General features: G+C 41.2%; 1 protein-coding gene across 11 annotated transcripts in view; it reads right to left on the bottom strand.

Annotated features, from left to right (window-relative positions):
- LOC144770317 (GLIPR1-like protein 1) overlaps nt 1-16393 on the bottom strand; it is a 1599314-nt gene that overhangs the window by 994497 nt on the left and 588424 nt on the right. For 3 of the 11 annotated variants that reach the window (XM_078654790.1, XM_078654780.1, XM_078654798.1), the window contains one exon: nt 13622-13728. The exons of 7 other annotated variants lie outside the window; for them this stretch is intronic. In XM_078654790.1, coding sequence (XP_078510916.1) covers nt 13622-13728 — 107 coding nt within the window. The remainder of the gene's footprint in view (nt 1-13621; nt 13729-16393) is intronic. One more of the 11 variants, XM_078654807.1, reaches the window with a different exon arrangement.

Genomic DNA, 16393 nt, shown 5'->3' with positions numbered 1-16393 from the left:
GCGTTTCTGGGTAGCCCTCGCAGGCAGCCTGGAATATCGAGACCAGAGAGAGAGATACCATTCCTCATTCATCCTAACTTCCAGGTACAGAACTGAATAACCCCTCACAGAGAATTCTTTAGTTATTCACTTGGCAAAAACAAACTTAACTTAAACTGTAACTTTCTATTCCCGCCCACGTATTAGGCTTAGGTCAGGTACACGGGGTAGGCGTATTTAGAAACACCAGTTGAGTACGTTTAGTCAAATGTATATGTGTATGTAATATATTTTATTCATTTTAAACATCTTATGGCTTAGAAACCATATCAATGTTTTTACAGTATTATTTTATACTATTGCTTTTAATGTATGCACTTTACTTAACTATAAGTATTGCAATAATATCGATCCATTTCTCTTGTATGAGAAAAGAGACTGATCAATAAATAACACCTTTTTATTGAACACGCCCGTCTCTTCCTTTTCTCTACAATCTGATGAGACTAAGAATGCACGTACTGACTGAGTAAAATAAATTGCCTTTTGTTCACACGACTCTCGAGATATACTCTTGATTAGGGGAGAGCAAAGTTGTCATGTTCTATGGTTGTCAGAAACTAAATCCCTTCTTGTCTAATCAGGGAAGTTAAGTCCTCCTTGAACATTCGAGAAAGTTTCTAGTGAACTCTGAGCTAAGCTGGCAAACCCAAAACTTTAAGTCTAGTATCGACAGTAGTAGACCTAGTTAACGTCTGGTCTAGGCCTTTACTGCTGTAGGTATTATTCCAATGCGCAGAGCCTATTGGGATGATAGGAACTACACTACATGGCGCCCAACGCGTTTGGAAAGGGCGAAAAAACTAACGTAAGACATTTAGAGTAACTCAGTCGTGCTTTCTCACTCAGACCCCTTTTTCCAAATACTCCAAAGACGTCTGGAGTGGGTGAAAGGTTATATCCGCCAGACCTCGCAGGAGGGAACTCCTATGTATGGTTCTTGGTACAAGTCAACGTTGAAGGATAAAAACAGTTCCAAAATATTGTGCATCTAAACTTTGTTTCCATAAGAAACCTGATCTGCAAACAAAAGAAAAAACCCTTTGGACAGTAAAATGTCAGACAATGAGGATGAAAGAGAGGCAGTTAGATTAGCAACTGAACTCGCAGCAGCTGATGCTACCATGCAAGACGCAGACCCGGATATAATACTCATCCCGGTCATCAAAAGGAAATCTATAACCATAAAACTTATAGAAAATGGACTGACACCTAGAGGTGGCACAGTCATATTCGTAATTGAGGCACACGAATATCGGCAGACAGAGGTATACTATTCATGGATAAATTTTCCAGCACCAAATCCTGTAACAAAGTACTTCCACTATTACAAAATAGAGGAACCTCCTAATGAGTACACTCCTTTCGAGGAGGTGGAAGTACCACTCAAATTTCAAGAGCATTTGCTCTTATTTGATGGCGCCCTAAAACATAATAATCACATCACCAGGCTCGGTCCTTTAGGTAGACCAGGAGCAACGTGGCCGGTCCTAGCCGGATACACACCACATCCAGACATCGATGGGATGTCTGCACCAAACCTTTTAACACAGCTAAAACAACTAATAAAAATACACAGACAATTAGTCCAATATGTGATGCGGACTTCAACAATTCAGCCAGCGATTAAACTCCCACAGCTGACCCCTCACCAGGGGAACACAAATAAAATTACACCACAGAACATCCAGTCCTGCCTAGGTAAAGTACCGGCTAAACGGGAACAAATACCATTCTGGCTAGCGCAGAAAATCACCCAAATAGAGGCGGTGTTTCCAGACACTACCCCGCTAGAAAAGCACAGGATTCTGACTATCTGTCTTCCAATGGGAATCGCACCACACATTGAGGACTGTGACACTTGGGGTACAGTCTTTGCTTCCATCTACACAAAAACGCACGGTGTTCCATCCATTTCGGTAATACCAGATGTGCTAAAACAAATTCAAGATGAATATGGTCCTGAACCCGCTTTAACTCTTGGTATGAAATTACTAAAAGACTTCAAGCAGGTCTCGGCTATACTATTAGCCAACATAAAAGGAGAAGCAGCAAACGTGGCGATTCGCCAGAGGTTAAAAGAGACAGATATAGCAGACCAACCAGCTGAAATTGCCAGAATCATAGAAAAATCCTATGAGGAACTAGGTAGAGATAGTTTAGGTGGAATACCAGTAAAACCGCAACTAATTGAAAGTCCCGAAAAAATATTTTTTAATAATAATTCTACATCACCAAAAAAGAACTGGGATGGAAACAAACAATCCAATCCTAAAGAAAAGAAATTCCAGTCCCGAGGAAGGTCTCCTAGGCGAAGAGAAAAATCTCCGAACCAAAGACACAGGTCACCTCAGAGTGACCCCTCTGGGAAAAGATATAACCTTAGAAATAGGGATAATATTAAAAAGCCTGATAGATATCAAGACATTGATACACGTCCCTCTCAATCTTTTCAGACTTCCTCGCAGAAATCGGAAAGAAGAGGACGATCAGAACAAAGAGAAGAGCACGCCAAGTCCAAAGACAAGGAACCTGCTCAGCTAAAAAAGAAATTACAATTTCCAAAAAAGAAGGTAGCCAGTATCAAGGTAGTTAACAATGCCGAGAATACTGAGGACACAACTGAAAAACGGAGAATGGGCTCAGACAATGCTAGACAGCGCAGCAGAAGTGAGCATAGCTCGCAAAGTCCTTATGAATCATCTGGAGACAGTGGACACGAATGAATATCTTCAAGTGGAAACTGCGGACACCAGAGTTAGCAAACCTCACAAGATATACGAAATAACATTGCGTATAGAGGGAGATAAGACTAGGAAAATAAGGGGACTATTTGGGGATAATCTCTCCAAGAGCTATGATATCCTTCTAGCTGAAAAAGACTGGCCACCAGAGTTTGTCAGGGAGTGCCCTCATGGCGAAGAAGTAATTATGCCTGCCTTCTCAAATCATATCCCAATTCATAAAAAATACACACTTGCTAGAAAGTGGGCAGTGGCTCTAGCTCCTGCTTTATATAAAAATCACGTGGGATGGGATGAGGACTCTCCTCCTCACAAAATCCAGTTAAAATCACAACCTACTGCACAAAGGCAGTACCCAATTAAGCAAGAAGCTAAAAAACAGGTAAATGAAATACTAGATCAGCTAGAATACCAGGGGGTGATTGAAACTTGCACCTCACAAATGAACAACCCTTTGTTTCCGGTCTCCAAACCAGACAATTCATATCGTCTAGTTTTGGATTACCGACACCTTAACACATGTTGCAAAACTTTTGCAGTGCAAAATTCGCATAGTGCTGCACTAATGAATAACATAGTGCGCAAAAAATACAAAACAACCTTAGACATCTCTAATGGATTCTTTTGTCAAAACATAGCACCAGAGAGCAGATATTTAACTGCGTTCTCAATAAATGGCACTCAAAAACAATTCTGTCGGTTAGCCCAGGGGTACAAGAACAGCCCGGGGGTATTCTCAGCGAGAGTAACCGAATTACTACAACTATATGATGATGAAGCATTATCTTATGTCGATGACATTTACTTAACAGATGATGACTTGGAGACTCACTTGAAAAGAGTGAACACCATAATACTTGGGTTCGCTGCAGAGGGTTACAAATTCAACTTTAAAAAATCCAGAATTGCCCATCTGACAGTCCTGTTCGTAGGATATGAATTATCAAGTGTAGCCTGGCTGACAATTTTCTAAGAACTAGAAGAAATGGAAAATCTAGAATATGAAAAAACATATCCTCTGCCAATCGAAATTCTGCCTCTAGATCATTACGGCTGTATAATATATACAGACGGATCAGCACAACCCGCAGTCGGGGGTAAACAAGCTTATAGTGCTGCGTGCGCGATTGTTAAAGGTCGCTGGCACGAAGGGAAATTTAAACCAACCCTCACTAAAACGCAATCTCTAGGAGATTGCACAGCTCAGCGAGCTGAACTACTGGCATTCAAGATGGCGCTTGAAAATACCGATCGAGAATTCCCCACGCTCATAGTGTGCGATTCGTATTATTGCGTTCAGTCTTATAATGAATACTTGCAGATCTGGCTTCAAAATGGTTTTAAGGATGCAAAAGGAGGCACAATCAAGCATAAAATGCTCTGGGAACAAGTAGTTCTTTTACAAAAAGAACTACCAAAGACTCACGTGATACACACACTGAGTCATCAACGTGATGGCGTTCACGTTGCAGGGAATTCATTGGCTGATGAGGCCGCGAAGGCAGCTGTGCAAACGGCTTCCGTAGCTGCCATCACCCGGTCAAAAACAAAAATAGACAGCGAAATATTACAAGCTGTCAGCGCTTCAGAAAAGGATTCGATAGAAACACTCCCGAAAGGCTTTCCAGTAAAATACTCATACATAACTGATGCAAACAATGTTCCTTTTGCTCGAATCCCTGGAGTGGGGGATAGGGCAATTCCAAACATGGAACATAGGTTAGGACTAATAATAGCGGCACACGAAGGGCTTGCTTCCATCCATGCTGGCGTCTCAGCCACAGTATCATTATTAAAACAGAGATACTGGTGGCCACAAATGAGAAGACAAACAAGGAACTATGTTCTAGAATGTGAAATATGTCAAAAAATGAAAGTATCAACGGTGAGACGTCCAGCTCAGACGCCCCTTCTAATCTCGGATAAACCATTAGCCTGTGTTTATCTAGATCACTGCGGTCCCTTACAAAGGGACGGTAACTATAAATATATCTTGGTCGCAGTGGATTCATGCACGAGATTCATATGGATGTGGCCCCAGCGAACGGCTGACGCCAGAACTGTTATAAAAGATTTGCCAGTCTTTATCGGCACATACGCAATTGGCATGCTGCATTCGGACCACGGTCCTGCTTTTAGCTCTCGGGCTTATAAGGAGGCCATGGTCAGCATGGGCGTGCAATTGCGGTACTCTTGTCCATTTCACCCTGAGGGGAACGGAATTGTTGAAAGAAAAAACCGTGACATAAAGCAATCTATAACGGCAAAGGTATTAGGTTCGGGAGCTGGGTGGGTCAAACATCTAATAAGTGTCCAACGTAGTCTCAATAACTTGCCAAGAAATTCTCTGAAGGGATTCAGTGCGTACGAATTATTATTTGGAACTAGGATGATGATCTCTGACATTGATAGTCAGACTTCAGTGGTGAAAGAAAAAAGCTTTGATATCAAAGACCGTTTGGCTATTTTGCAGGACTTAAACAAAACAAGAAAAGACCTGAGCAACATAAAGTTGAAACAACAGCCAACAACCACTGAAGAACCACCACCTGTCCCAGCAAGACCTGTCTGGATTCCAAAAGTCGGGGATCTAGTCAGGGAGAAGATCGCGGTAAAGAAGGAATTTGGGCCTTCTTACAGAAAAGCAGTTCCTGTCTTGTCTGTCAACGGGACAAGATCAGTTGTACTACCGCCACTTGTGGTAAAAAGGAGAACCGAGTTGTATCCATCGACCTGGTAAAACCACAACATGTGGCCGATAACAAACAGTAGGCCAAGTGGACTCCCAATAAGTAGCAGAACACCAAGGTTTGCTACCAGTACAGAGGTCCTAACAAAGAGGCTCATCACATTCGAAACGCCTACAGAAGAACAACATGGACTATGCGACAATGCAATAGAACTAAGACCTCTGAAAACCCAAATAAAAACATTTAGCAGAGACACACAAATCTATAATGAAGTACCAAGTGAAAATGCAAGAAACAGTAATCCTGAAGCAATTGGAACAATTGACAGAACAGCATCCGGCTACTTCATAAACTTCGATGATTCCTCTGAAGGCTTCAGTGAATCAAAGACACAGCCATCATCAAAAACCTTTAAAGATAAAGCTAAAGAACTTTTGAAACAACTGAAAGAAACATATCTGGTTTCTCCATGGCTTGAATTTTGGGTGGGTTTTGGTGCATTTATCCTCATACTTTGGCTCATCATGGTACTAACTTTGGGACGCTTCATTGAGGGAAAATATGCTAAAATGGACACAGCAAGTCAGAAAATCAACTTGATCCTCAAACCACACACATCTTCACACGTCGAGAAAAGAGAACTTTCTTCAGCCAAATTCACAGCCAATCCGATACCTGGTGGGGTAGCTTGGGACAACACTGACTATGAAATTTATGGTCCGGTCGAGATCCTGAAATATCCACACCAAATTAAGATCTCCTTGAGTGACTTTGTAAAACCAAACTCATTTGCTGATGATTGGGATTTCGAAAGCATTAATAATATGATGTCTGACTTAGTAATGTCTGCTAAATTTACCAAACATGATTATTTGCAGGGTTCTACAAATTATGATAGTATGTACTGTTATAACCACTATGGTAACCATTTTTTACATAGATCTGCACAACCTAGAAATGTTTTAAATTATAATCAATGGGAACATTGTGCAACACCTCCAAAAGGGAGCTCAAGAACCGTTTACGACAAATACTCATATTTTTCAGGTTTTAACACAAGTAATGCTGAAACATTTTATTTTAAATTGTCAAACAAAACAGGGACCAAGACCATGATAACCAACACAAAATTGTTATATTCAGACTCATTCTTTGAAAAAATGAATACTTTTGGGTTTGATTATTGGGACAAAAATGTTGAATTGAAAAGTGTTTGGGGTACAAAAGAATGGCAAGTACAGGGTATAGAAGCTTTGTTTAGAGCCTGCATGATCCCAGAACAAATGATATTTTTAAATGACACTGTTCAACAAACCACCTGTCTTGGCCTAGCCAAAATCAAAGATTTAAATAAACCGTCTATTCCGAAGCCAACAATGTTTAGCAACACTTCTACAGATGAAGAGATAGACGTAAACCATATATTAAACCAAAACAGAACACATCCTGATTGGAAACAGTGGTTGATCTGGCCCACAGATACTAATAACTGTCAAGACAGATTCCTGAACAAAACACAGGGGTTCAAAATGACCAGGCCAGACCCGAGATATACCCAAAGACATCACCCAGGGATAATAACCACCTACAGTGTGGGCAAATTATGCCTTCAATGGCTACAAACTTCCACACTGGCAGAAATTAAGCAACACCTAACTTTACTTACTGATGGTGCTGACTTGCGTGATTTCACTTTGGGACCACGCAAACAGCGTCAAAAGCGTTTCATAGCAGCCTCTGTATATGCAGCATACAATGAGGCCTGGAAGGTTACTCAAATTGAAACAGCAGAGAGAATACGGGAAATTGACCGTATTAATTTGGAAAAATCACTTTCTGTAGTGGACAATGGGTTAATGACTCTGTCCTCCAGAATTTTTTCTTTGGACAGCATTGTGTCTTCAGCAATCGACATATTGTCGCAAGACTTACTGTTATTACAACACGGTCAGTCACAATTGCGCTCTATTGTACAGCTTGGCTGGACGTTACAAAATCTGCGTTCAGGCTATGTGCCTTGGCGTTTAATCAACACAACGTCACTATTCCAAATCTTTAACCTTACTGATAGACAAGTCAGTATGGCGCAAAAGGGTGCTGATTATACAATCTTGAGCATTGAAAAACTCGAAAGATTACCAGTGACAATGTCAGAACGACCTGTCAGTGAATGGATAATACATGGGATAATAAATATTCCAATCTCAACCTTCAGGTTTCAATACTGCCAAAAATATATACAGGCTGGCATGTACGAGAAATTGGGAAAAGGATACCTTAAAACAACATGGAACCTGCCCTATTCACATGCATGTGTCAGTAATAAAGGACAGAAAGTGTTTCTTAGTGGCAATAATTGTGCGATGTCACTAAGCGGCACGCTTCTGTGTAACGGAATTAGTTTGCATGGAGCCTGTGAAGGGAATTCATACAACCTTTCATGTCACCAGCAAGGCGCACCTGCAACAGAAATAGAACCATTCTTTCAAAGACTCTATAATGGGAGTTACATTCTTATTGTAGACCGCAAATGTTGTAGTCTTATGCCCGGGACTCCTTATCTAGTAACTACGACTGCGAAGGTCAAGTGCTGTGGACGCTCATTGTTCCCCAGCTCCTTCCCAGACAGGGAGGCAAGGGCATGGCCCGATTTGAAAATTACTTCTATTCGAATAGATACTTTAAGCAGAATGAAAACAGTGCTTCTTCAGACGCCTACCAGGCTCTCGTCATCAAAAGAAACGTATGATCTACAAGTCGCAAGGACGACTGCAGAGATACATACATTATTATCAACTAATTCCCCCGTACATTTCGCGGAAATCCTGAATGAAATCTTAAATATTTCTGATACCAATGGGGTCTCAAAGGTATTTAAGACAGTATTTTCGATGGCATTAACACCATTCAAAGCCATACTGGGTATTTTTCCAGATTTCGTCCATTCGATTTTTGGCGGACTTCCCCTGATCTTGGGACTAATTGCAGGAATCCTATTTTTAGTCCTTATTTTTCGTTATGGCAACCCATGTCACAGACAAAACTCTTGCGACAAGGGAAAAAAACAATCCTAGCCATTGGATACCGGGACCGGATATCAAAAATCCTGGGACTCTCCCGGCTTAGAGACCTAAACATGACTTGGTTTCTATCATTTCGACCAATGTGGCAAAGATGTGTTTTACCTGTATTGAGGTGTCTGCTATGCGGAGAAGAATGCGTGTTAGACACCTGTCTGACGCTACAATCGGATGCGCCGATGGATGCAGAAACATTGTTGAGCCCGATCAAGGTTCATGCTTTGTGCTGCCCTCAAAGGCTACCAATCCTGATGACGGCATTCGTGGAAGCTTCACCACTACGATTGATGGGTAGTGAAGTTCAAGATGAAAGCAGCATCGAACAGGTACGACCTTCTGTCAGTAATGCAAATCAGAATGTCAATGGAGACAATCATGCGCAAGAATGCATGATTACACCTATTTCCGAGTTAGTGGAACTTTCCCAGGAAGCTGTTGACAATTTTTTCGAAAGCCTGAATGATATGATGTTCTCTCCAGAACAGAAATAGAGACTTTTTGAGCAGGCTCGCACACGGCGTTCCCTGAATTCGGCCTTCAACTTTAAAAATAAAGTCACATGAACAGATTTTCCCTCCAGTTCACGGACAGCAATTTTCAGCAGCCCCAAAATATTTTTTGCATATTTTTCGGGACACTATCTTCTGCTTAAAGTAAGAACTATTCTTAAAGAACTAAGGTTTCTAAATTTTAGATAGCTTATAGACATTAGCTGCCCGCTGATACGTTCATAAATATTTTATTCTGTGATGGAATGGTCTCGAATTTTTTTTTCTGTATTAAGAAGCCATTTCATGTGTAATTCTCATATACCAGATAAGCAATAATGTATACAAATGCGATTACTTTGACATTATTCTACAGCTTGAGTGCATACAATGCATATGTCTGCAATTTTTCCATATATTTGAAAAATTTCAAAATGCATTTATGTATTTTGGGGTGGTAAGGTATACACTATACTCTATAGTATGTTGTACTATGTTATACTATGCATAGATTAGTAAATATGTACATAGTTAGCGTGGAGTGGGTGTGATGTATTCCTATAGGTTCTGAATCGATCCCCCTATTCCTGACCCTATTCTGGTTAGTAAACTAACAAGTTAACTAGTAATCAGCCCATGAGGCAGAAAATCCCCATGATGCAGATACCGTTATCTGACGCAGTCACACTACGGCACAGGAACGTGTTATCTGATTAGGTCATAACGCTTGCGATCTAATTAGACAAGCGATATTCCTCCAGCCCCTGATAAGGCATACGGAGTTCTCATAACAAATCAAACCTATGACAACCTGGGCAAAACCCTGCGGCCATTGTTTTGATTTCACCGAGAACTTCAGTAAAAGAATGTGCTAACGAGCAAGTCGTATGACATCCTTATTGACGTATCTATGTCCATCCTTACGTCAATCTCGGCACCTTAAAGGTATAAATATTACCGATCTTGCCCTATGCAAACACACGCGTGGTGACGAGACGGAGCAGCCATACTTGCCGAAGCCAAGAGCAGAGCAGACCCCGCTGGCAGCAGCCCCGCCTTCCTGACGCGCTGAGAGACGCGCTGACTTCTCCTGCCGAGAAATCCAGCCCCGGCGTTTCTGGGTAGCCCTCGCAGGCAGCCTGGAATATCGAGACCAGAGAGAGAGATACCATTCCTCATTCATCCTAACTTCCAGGTACAGAACTGAATAACCCCTCACAGAGAATTCTTTAGTTATTCACTTGGCAAAAACAAACTTAACTTAAACTGTAACTTTCTATTCCCGCCCACGTATTAGGCTTAGGTCAGGTACACGGGGTAGGCGTATTTAGAAACACCAGTTGAGTACGTTTAGTCAAATGTATATGTGTATGTAATATATTTTATTCATTTTAAACATCTTATGGCTTAGAAACCATATCAATGTTTTTACAGTATTATTTTATACTATTGCTTTTAATGTATGCACTTTACTTAACTATAAGTATTGCAATAATATCGATCCATTTCTCTTGTATGAGAAAAGAGACTGATCAATAAATAACACCTTTTTATTGAACACGCTCGTCTCTTTCTTTTCTCTACAATCTGATGAGACTAAGAATGCACGTACTGACTGAGTAAAATAAATTGCCTTTTGTTCACACGACTCTCGAGATATACTCTTGATTAGGGGAGAGCAAAGTTGTCATGTTCTATGGTTGTCAGAAACTAAATCCCTTCTTGTCTAATCAGGGAAGTTAAGTCCTCCTTGAACATTCGAGAAAGTTTTTAGTGAACTCTGAGCTAAGCTGGCAAACCCAAAACTTTAAGTCTAGTATCGACAGTAGTAGACCTAGTTAACGTCTGGTCTAGGCCTTTACTGCTGTAGGTATTATTCCAATGCGCAGAGCCTATTGGGATGATAGGAACTACACTACACAGGCGTACGGTTTCGTCGCAGCGGCCTATGAAAAGTGACTCCGTGGAATCTTGTAGATTTCACTGCATCACTTTCAGGAGGCATTTCACAAAGAAATGCCCACCCTGCTTATATTAAACCTGATGCAGGTTTAATGTTGTGCAAGGCTACACAACGTGACGCATCTCCCTAGATGTAACTAAGTTGCAACATGGAGCATGGTTTTCGCCGCCGCTGTGTCACAGAAGTGACGCAACAGCGGCTTAAATATCTTGCAAGGGGCCTGTATATCTGCCACAAATTATGCAGGGATGCGCCAGTCCTTGTAAATCTGCCCCTTGTATTGTCCCAATTCATTTGTCAGTTGATTTTCATATGCTCCGCAACCCCTTGCATTTTTGACTGACTCAGACACATCTGGATGAGTGGAAAGGGCACTTTGTCAATTGCTACTTAGCAGGGTTAGGTATGTACAGCAGCAGTACTGTGCCCATGTTTTCAATAGTGGGAGTGTGATTTGCCATTTCTATTACAAAGGATTCTGAGACTTGTGGTGCAACATACAGAGGGTAACACATGAGTCTCTGACTGACTATATTTTTATATACACTTTGTACAACTTCCTTACTCACAATGCCAGTGCAACACAGACCATCTTTTCATACACTTTTTCTTGTCATCCCATTTACCTGGTACCACGTTGCGGACATCACTCATGGAGCATGTGGGGGTGGATTGTGGTGAGGATATCCTCCTCTAGTGGGGTGAGACGGAGCCCGGTTCCGCAGTGTGGGGCAGGAAGGATCCTGTTCGATTCGATACTGTAGTACTTCTCCTTCACCCTCTGCTTTTCATCTGCCACTTCTTCTTGATATCCTGGACTGTGCGCCTCTCCTCCCCCAATGCTGTGACAGCAGTGGCTAATTGCTGCCATACAGCTGCCTTTTGTGTGCCACTGGTGCAGTAAGATGGGAGACCATATAGGCGTTTGTGGTGCCTCACTATGTACTCCACAAGCATGGTGGTTTCCTCAGTGGTAAAGTTCTTCTTTCTCCTCATTTGTACCATTTTCCTCTGGCGATTGTACAGCGATTATAAACACGAACTCTCTGTGGCCAAACCTGTTCCTTCAATATGTGATGCTTTTATATGTTTGGTGGTGCTGGTCTTGCAGTTGGTGTTAATTGACTTCAGCTGGAGCATGGTGGGCGATGATAGGCATTTGAAACGTTCATCAGGCCAAAATAGAAGTATTCCGGCAGTAGCCTCTGTTCATGCCAGATTCAGGAGAGTTTCTGGGCCGGGAGCTCTGAATTCACATGTCTGCCATCTTTAGTGGTTAGACATGTTCCCCCTTGGTACCGATATTTAATTACCAATTTTTTTGTGGTTCGATATTTTTTTGATCAATATGATGTCAATGACCCACATTGTGCAGGCAGATGTCACAGTAAAACAAAAGTGAAAGAAGACAGTGCTAATGGAATCTGAGGGGATACACAAATATCCTAACACACAGCCCAGGAACAATAGTAACCCAGTTGTGTGTGCGGGGCTGTTGCCCGTGAAAGGAAAGGCCCCAAACGCAATAAAGAAATATCAAGGTTTTGCCAAACGATCCATTCTGGTGATGTTGGTAGCTGCAGAATGTAGGTCAGGGCTCATAGGAACCCATCGAAATCTGCCAGACACTTCTGAAAACAAGTCAGCTAGAGTAGTCAAGGGTGGTTTGGCTTGGGTGGATCCCAATACCTTTCTTACCCAGAATGCCCTGCAAACACCAAACTTTGGCCTTATTACATATTTTACTCATATTTCTGTGAAGGAAAATTCCAGAATCTCTCAGGATCAATAATATTCCTACCGCCCAGAGTTCCTACAATAAAAATGGTACACCTAACATTCACCAACTATTATGCATCTAGTACATTAATTACATAGCAAATTGTAACTGCAATTTATTGGTTATAACCATAAATTAATAAACATAAAACTGAATTTCAAAGGATTGAATACATTTCAAAAAGGAGAGTCATACTATACAGACCTAAAATTACAATATGTAAAAATCAGAAAATGTGAGTATGTTATACGGATATGTCTAGTGAGGTCAATTATAATTAGGGCTCCTTTACCTTTTCCTTTTCACATTTCTGTGTGTAATTTTCTAAATTTACATTTGGCCATCCTATTGGCATTTGTCCATATTTATTTTGCCTTTTTAGAATAAACAGTCAAAAATGATTTCCACATTTCGGTGCGTCGGATGGCCCCCGGCAGTCTGACGTCTTGGTGGGCGTCTTGAAGGACGGCAGGGGGCCATCCGAACCATGCACGCGTGGAATTCTCCCGCACTGCAGGTGAATTCCGGCCGCAGCGAAGCAGTTAATGCCTGTTGAGTTTTAACAAATTAATCAGCCACATGTATATATTAGCATTATATACAAATGCATGCTAATTAGTGCCTATATTTAAGGAAATCTCATCCTGCTTTTTGAATCAACATACTTTCTATCTGCTCAGCTGTTGGCCTAAAATTAATTAAGGACAGCATGGAGAGACACTCACAGGAAGCACAATTTTCTGTAGTTTTCCACATTTAAAAATAAATACAGGCAGAAAGCACATTGTTGACTATCTATTTATCTGTAAAAATCAGTAAAAATAGAAAACTGGAAACCTTAATTACAATACGAATGCTTTGAGCCTCAGATGCCCGGATTGGGGTTCCCACAATATTTGTCCAAAGAAGTGGACTCCTCATCATGTTGACCCTGGCAGGGTTATCTAGAAATTAAACCATTTTGTAAAGGTAAATAGTCCATTAAAGCAGCACTTTGTGACATGACAAGGTCTTTCAGATTCACACTACTGCTAGTTAGAGTACTTGCAGCTCTCTGCAACAGGCAAATTAACCTAAGAAACTATCTGCCACCTGCAACCAAAATAAAGGTTTCTAGAGAAAACCAATTTCTTACCAGGCTATATTTCACACCAGGCCAGCGCTCCTAATAAGTTTGAAGGCTGAAACAATGTCAGTCAAAAGTAAGTTGTACCTGACTTGTGATGATTGTGTTCCTGTCCGATGGATATTGAAATCTGGAGATATCCTGATTTGACATGGCTGGGAGGTTTAACCAGTGACAACTACTCATGTGTCAGGAAGAGGAAACATTATGTAAGTTGCCGGCTTAAGAAAAGCATGACTCAATGCCCTGCAGAGCTGTGCAATATATCAGCACATTCTTGTTTGAAGCAACACATGTGAAAGGTGAGAAGAGAGTTCAGCTAATGCCCATTGAATTCTTGGCTCTTAGCTGTGACTACGAACCAGTGCTCGTACCATGTTTAACATCATCTGCTCACGCACAAAAGTGGGGATTCCATCAAGGGTCTATCATATTCTCTGTATTATTCAACATCTACCTAACCCCCTTACCACCCTGATTAAATCATTCAACATCAACAGTTACACCTATGCAGATGACATCCAAATCCTTAAAAAAAAAGGACACCCCGGAAGACATCTACAATTTAAAACTTGATGACTGCCTTCTGGGCAAAAACAAATGGATCATGAATAACCATCTAAAGCACAATACTTCAGAGACAGAGAATATGACCTGCTGACAATGGGAAAAATACTATCCTTTCGCCATATGACCTAAGGAATTTGAGGCTCCTCCAACGATATCAAGAGAAGGCAGAAACATAGCTTGATTCCACATTACACAGAGGGACCGCTTCATAATGGAAACACCATGTTTCATGTTCCCATGCCTTTGATATCAACATAAACTGCAAGCCACCCTCACACTCAATCTGCAAGCTTGACCAGGTCAACAGCCTATACCTTCTTTCAGCCGCATTCATCATACACAAAACACAACTCATCCCAAATGCTGCTGCAAGACTTCCACTCCTCCTCCCAAGAGAATTTATGACTCCAGTCTTGCAATTACTCCATTGACTACTCATAGGTAGAAGCGCAATGTTCAGGGCATTTAGCACCGTCCATGTTGCGGGGATTTTGCACCTACACAGAACTAAGTGCCGGTAAACAGGACCTCAGTGTATTGGGGCTGAACCTTCCTACCATCTCAGTAACCACAATCCCAAAACGGACTAGCTATAGTTTCTCATTCGTTCTCCTACATAATCATGAAGCTACAAATGATTAGACAACCCAGAACACAACACTCCCAACTCTCTCAGGAATAGCGGTAGTAAAACATACCCTTTTGCTCACCCACTCATACTTGTTCACAATAAGAACTGACAGTCACTGTTATCGTTCAAAATGTTTATTTTCACTATCGTGCTCTATAATGCAGTGTACAAGCCACTACCAGCAGCAAAACGCATAAACCTGCAACAGTTAACATTGTTGCAATCCCATAGATTATAAAGGGGTGTCATCATATACAGACAGTGGATAAAGGACTATAAAGACTAACCACCCTCCCATTGACTAGTATAAGTTTTATTATACAAAGAAAGATCTCTGGGCTTTGTTAGCAGACCCCATACCTTAGAGAGTAGATGGTATTTCTATGTCATAGGAATAGCATAGCTCTTCTCCCAGGAAAGGTCCCTCCCCAAGTGTGTTTTAGAACAACATGCATCCCCGTAATATCAAAGCACAAATCTTCAGCAGCAGCAGCAGCTGTGTTAGCATGTTTTGTTTAGGTGATAGGGACTGACCAGAACAGAATAACAAGGGGCATTGTTTTTCGACCTTGCAAATTGTGTTCAGACTAAACTCCTGGAACAGGCTGATAACGCAGAAAGCAGACAGTTCTCATGTGAAAGGCACAAATACAGTCTTGCAAAATAAAGTCATGTAGTAACGTGCGCAAAAGCTGCATCATCGAAGCAGAGCTCATTCTAACTTAGTGTGATCGAAATAGGGTTTTGACGCTTAAGGACTACTAAGGATAGTTGCAGGGATCATTATCACTCTTTCCCCCACATGCATCATTCCGGCCGTTTGCGAATTCCAAATTGCGAAAAATAGCTAATCGCAATTTGGAATTCCCAAAATGGGATGCATGAATTTTTCCTAATAATATTAGCGATTCGGTAAAATTCGCATTTTTTACCGATTCGCTAATATTATGCGAATTCTAATTTGCTAATTCGCATTTCCCATTGATTCCTATGGGCCAAAAGGCCCATAGGAATCAATGGGAATTGCGAATTTGCAAATTAGGATTCGCATAATGTTGATGCATTCCATGGGTGCAGGGGGGGGTCCAAAGGACCCGCCCCCTGCACCCCTGAAATGTATTTTTAAGTGGATGTTTCACACACACATGTCCTAAGGACATGTGTGTCTGTAACATGCAAGTTTTAAAAATGCTTTTTTTTGCTTTTTTAACAATTTTCGCAAATTAAGACGAGGGTCAACCTCGTGTTAATTTGCACTTCCAATTTTCAAATTCGCTATTTT

Source organism: Lissotriton helveticus, chromosome 1_1 (genome assembly GCF_964261635.1).
Source record: "Lissotriton helveticus chromosome 1_1, aLisHel1.1, whole genome shotgun sequence".
In the NCBI taxonomy this organism is placed as follows: Eukaryota; Metazoa; Chordata; class Amphibia; order Caudata; family Salamandridae; genus Lissotriton; species Lissotriton helveticus.
This window is presented reverse-complemented; position numbering and strand designations above follow the sequence as displayed.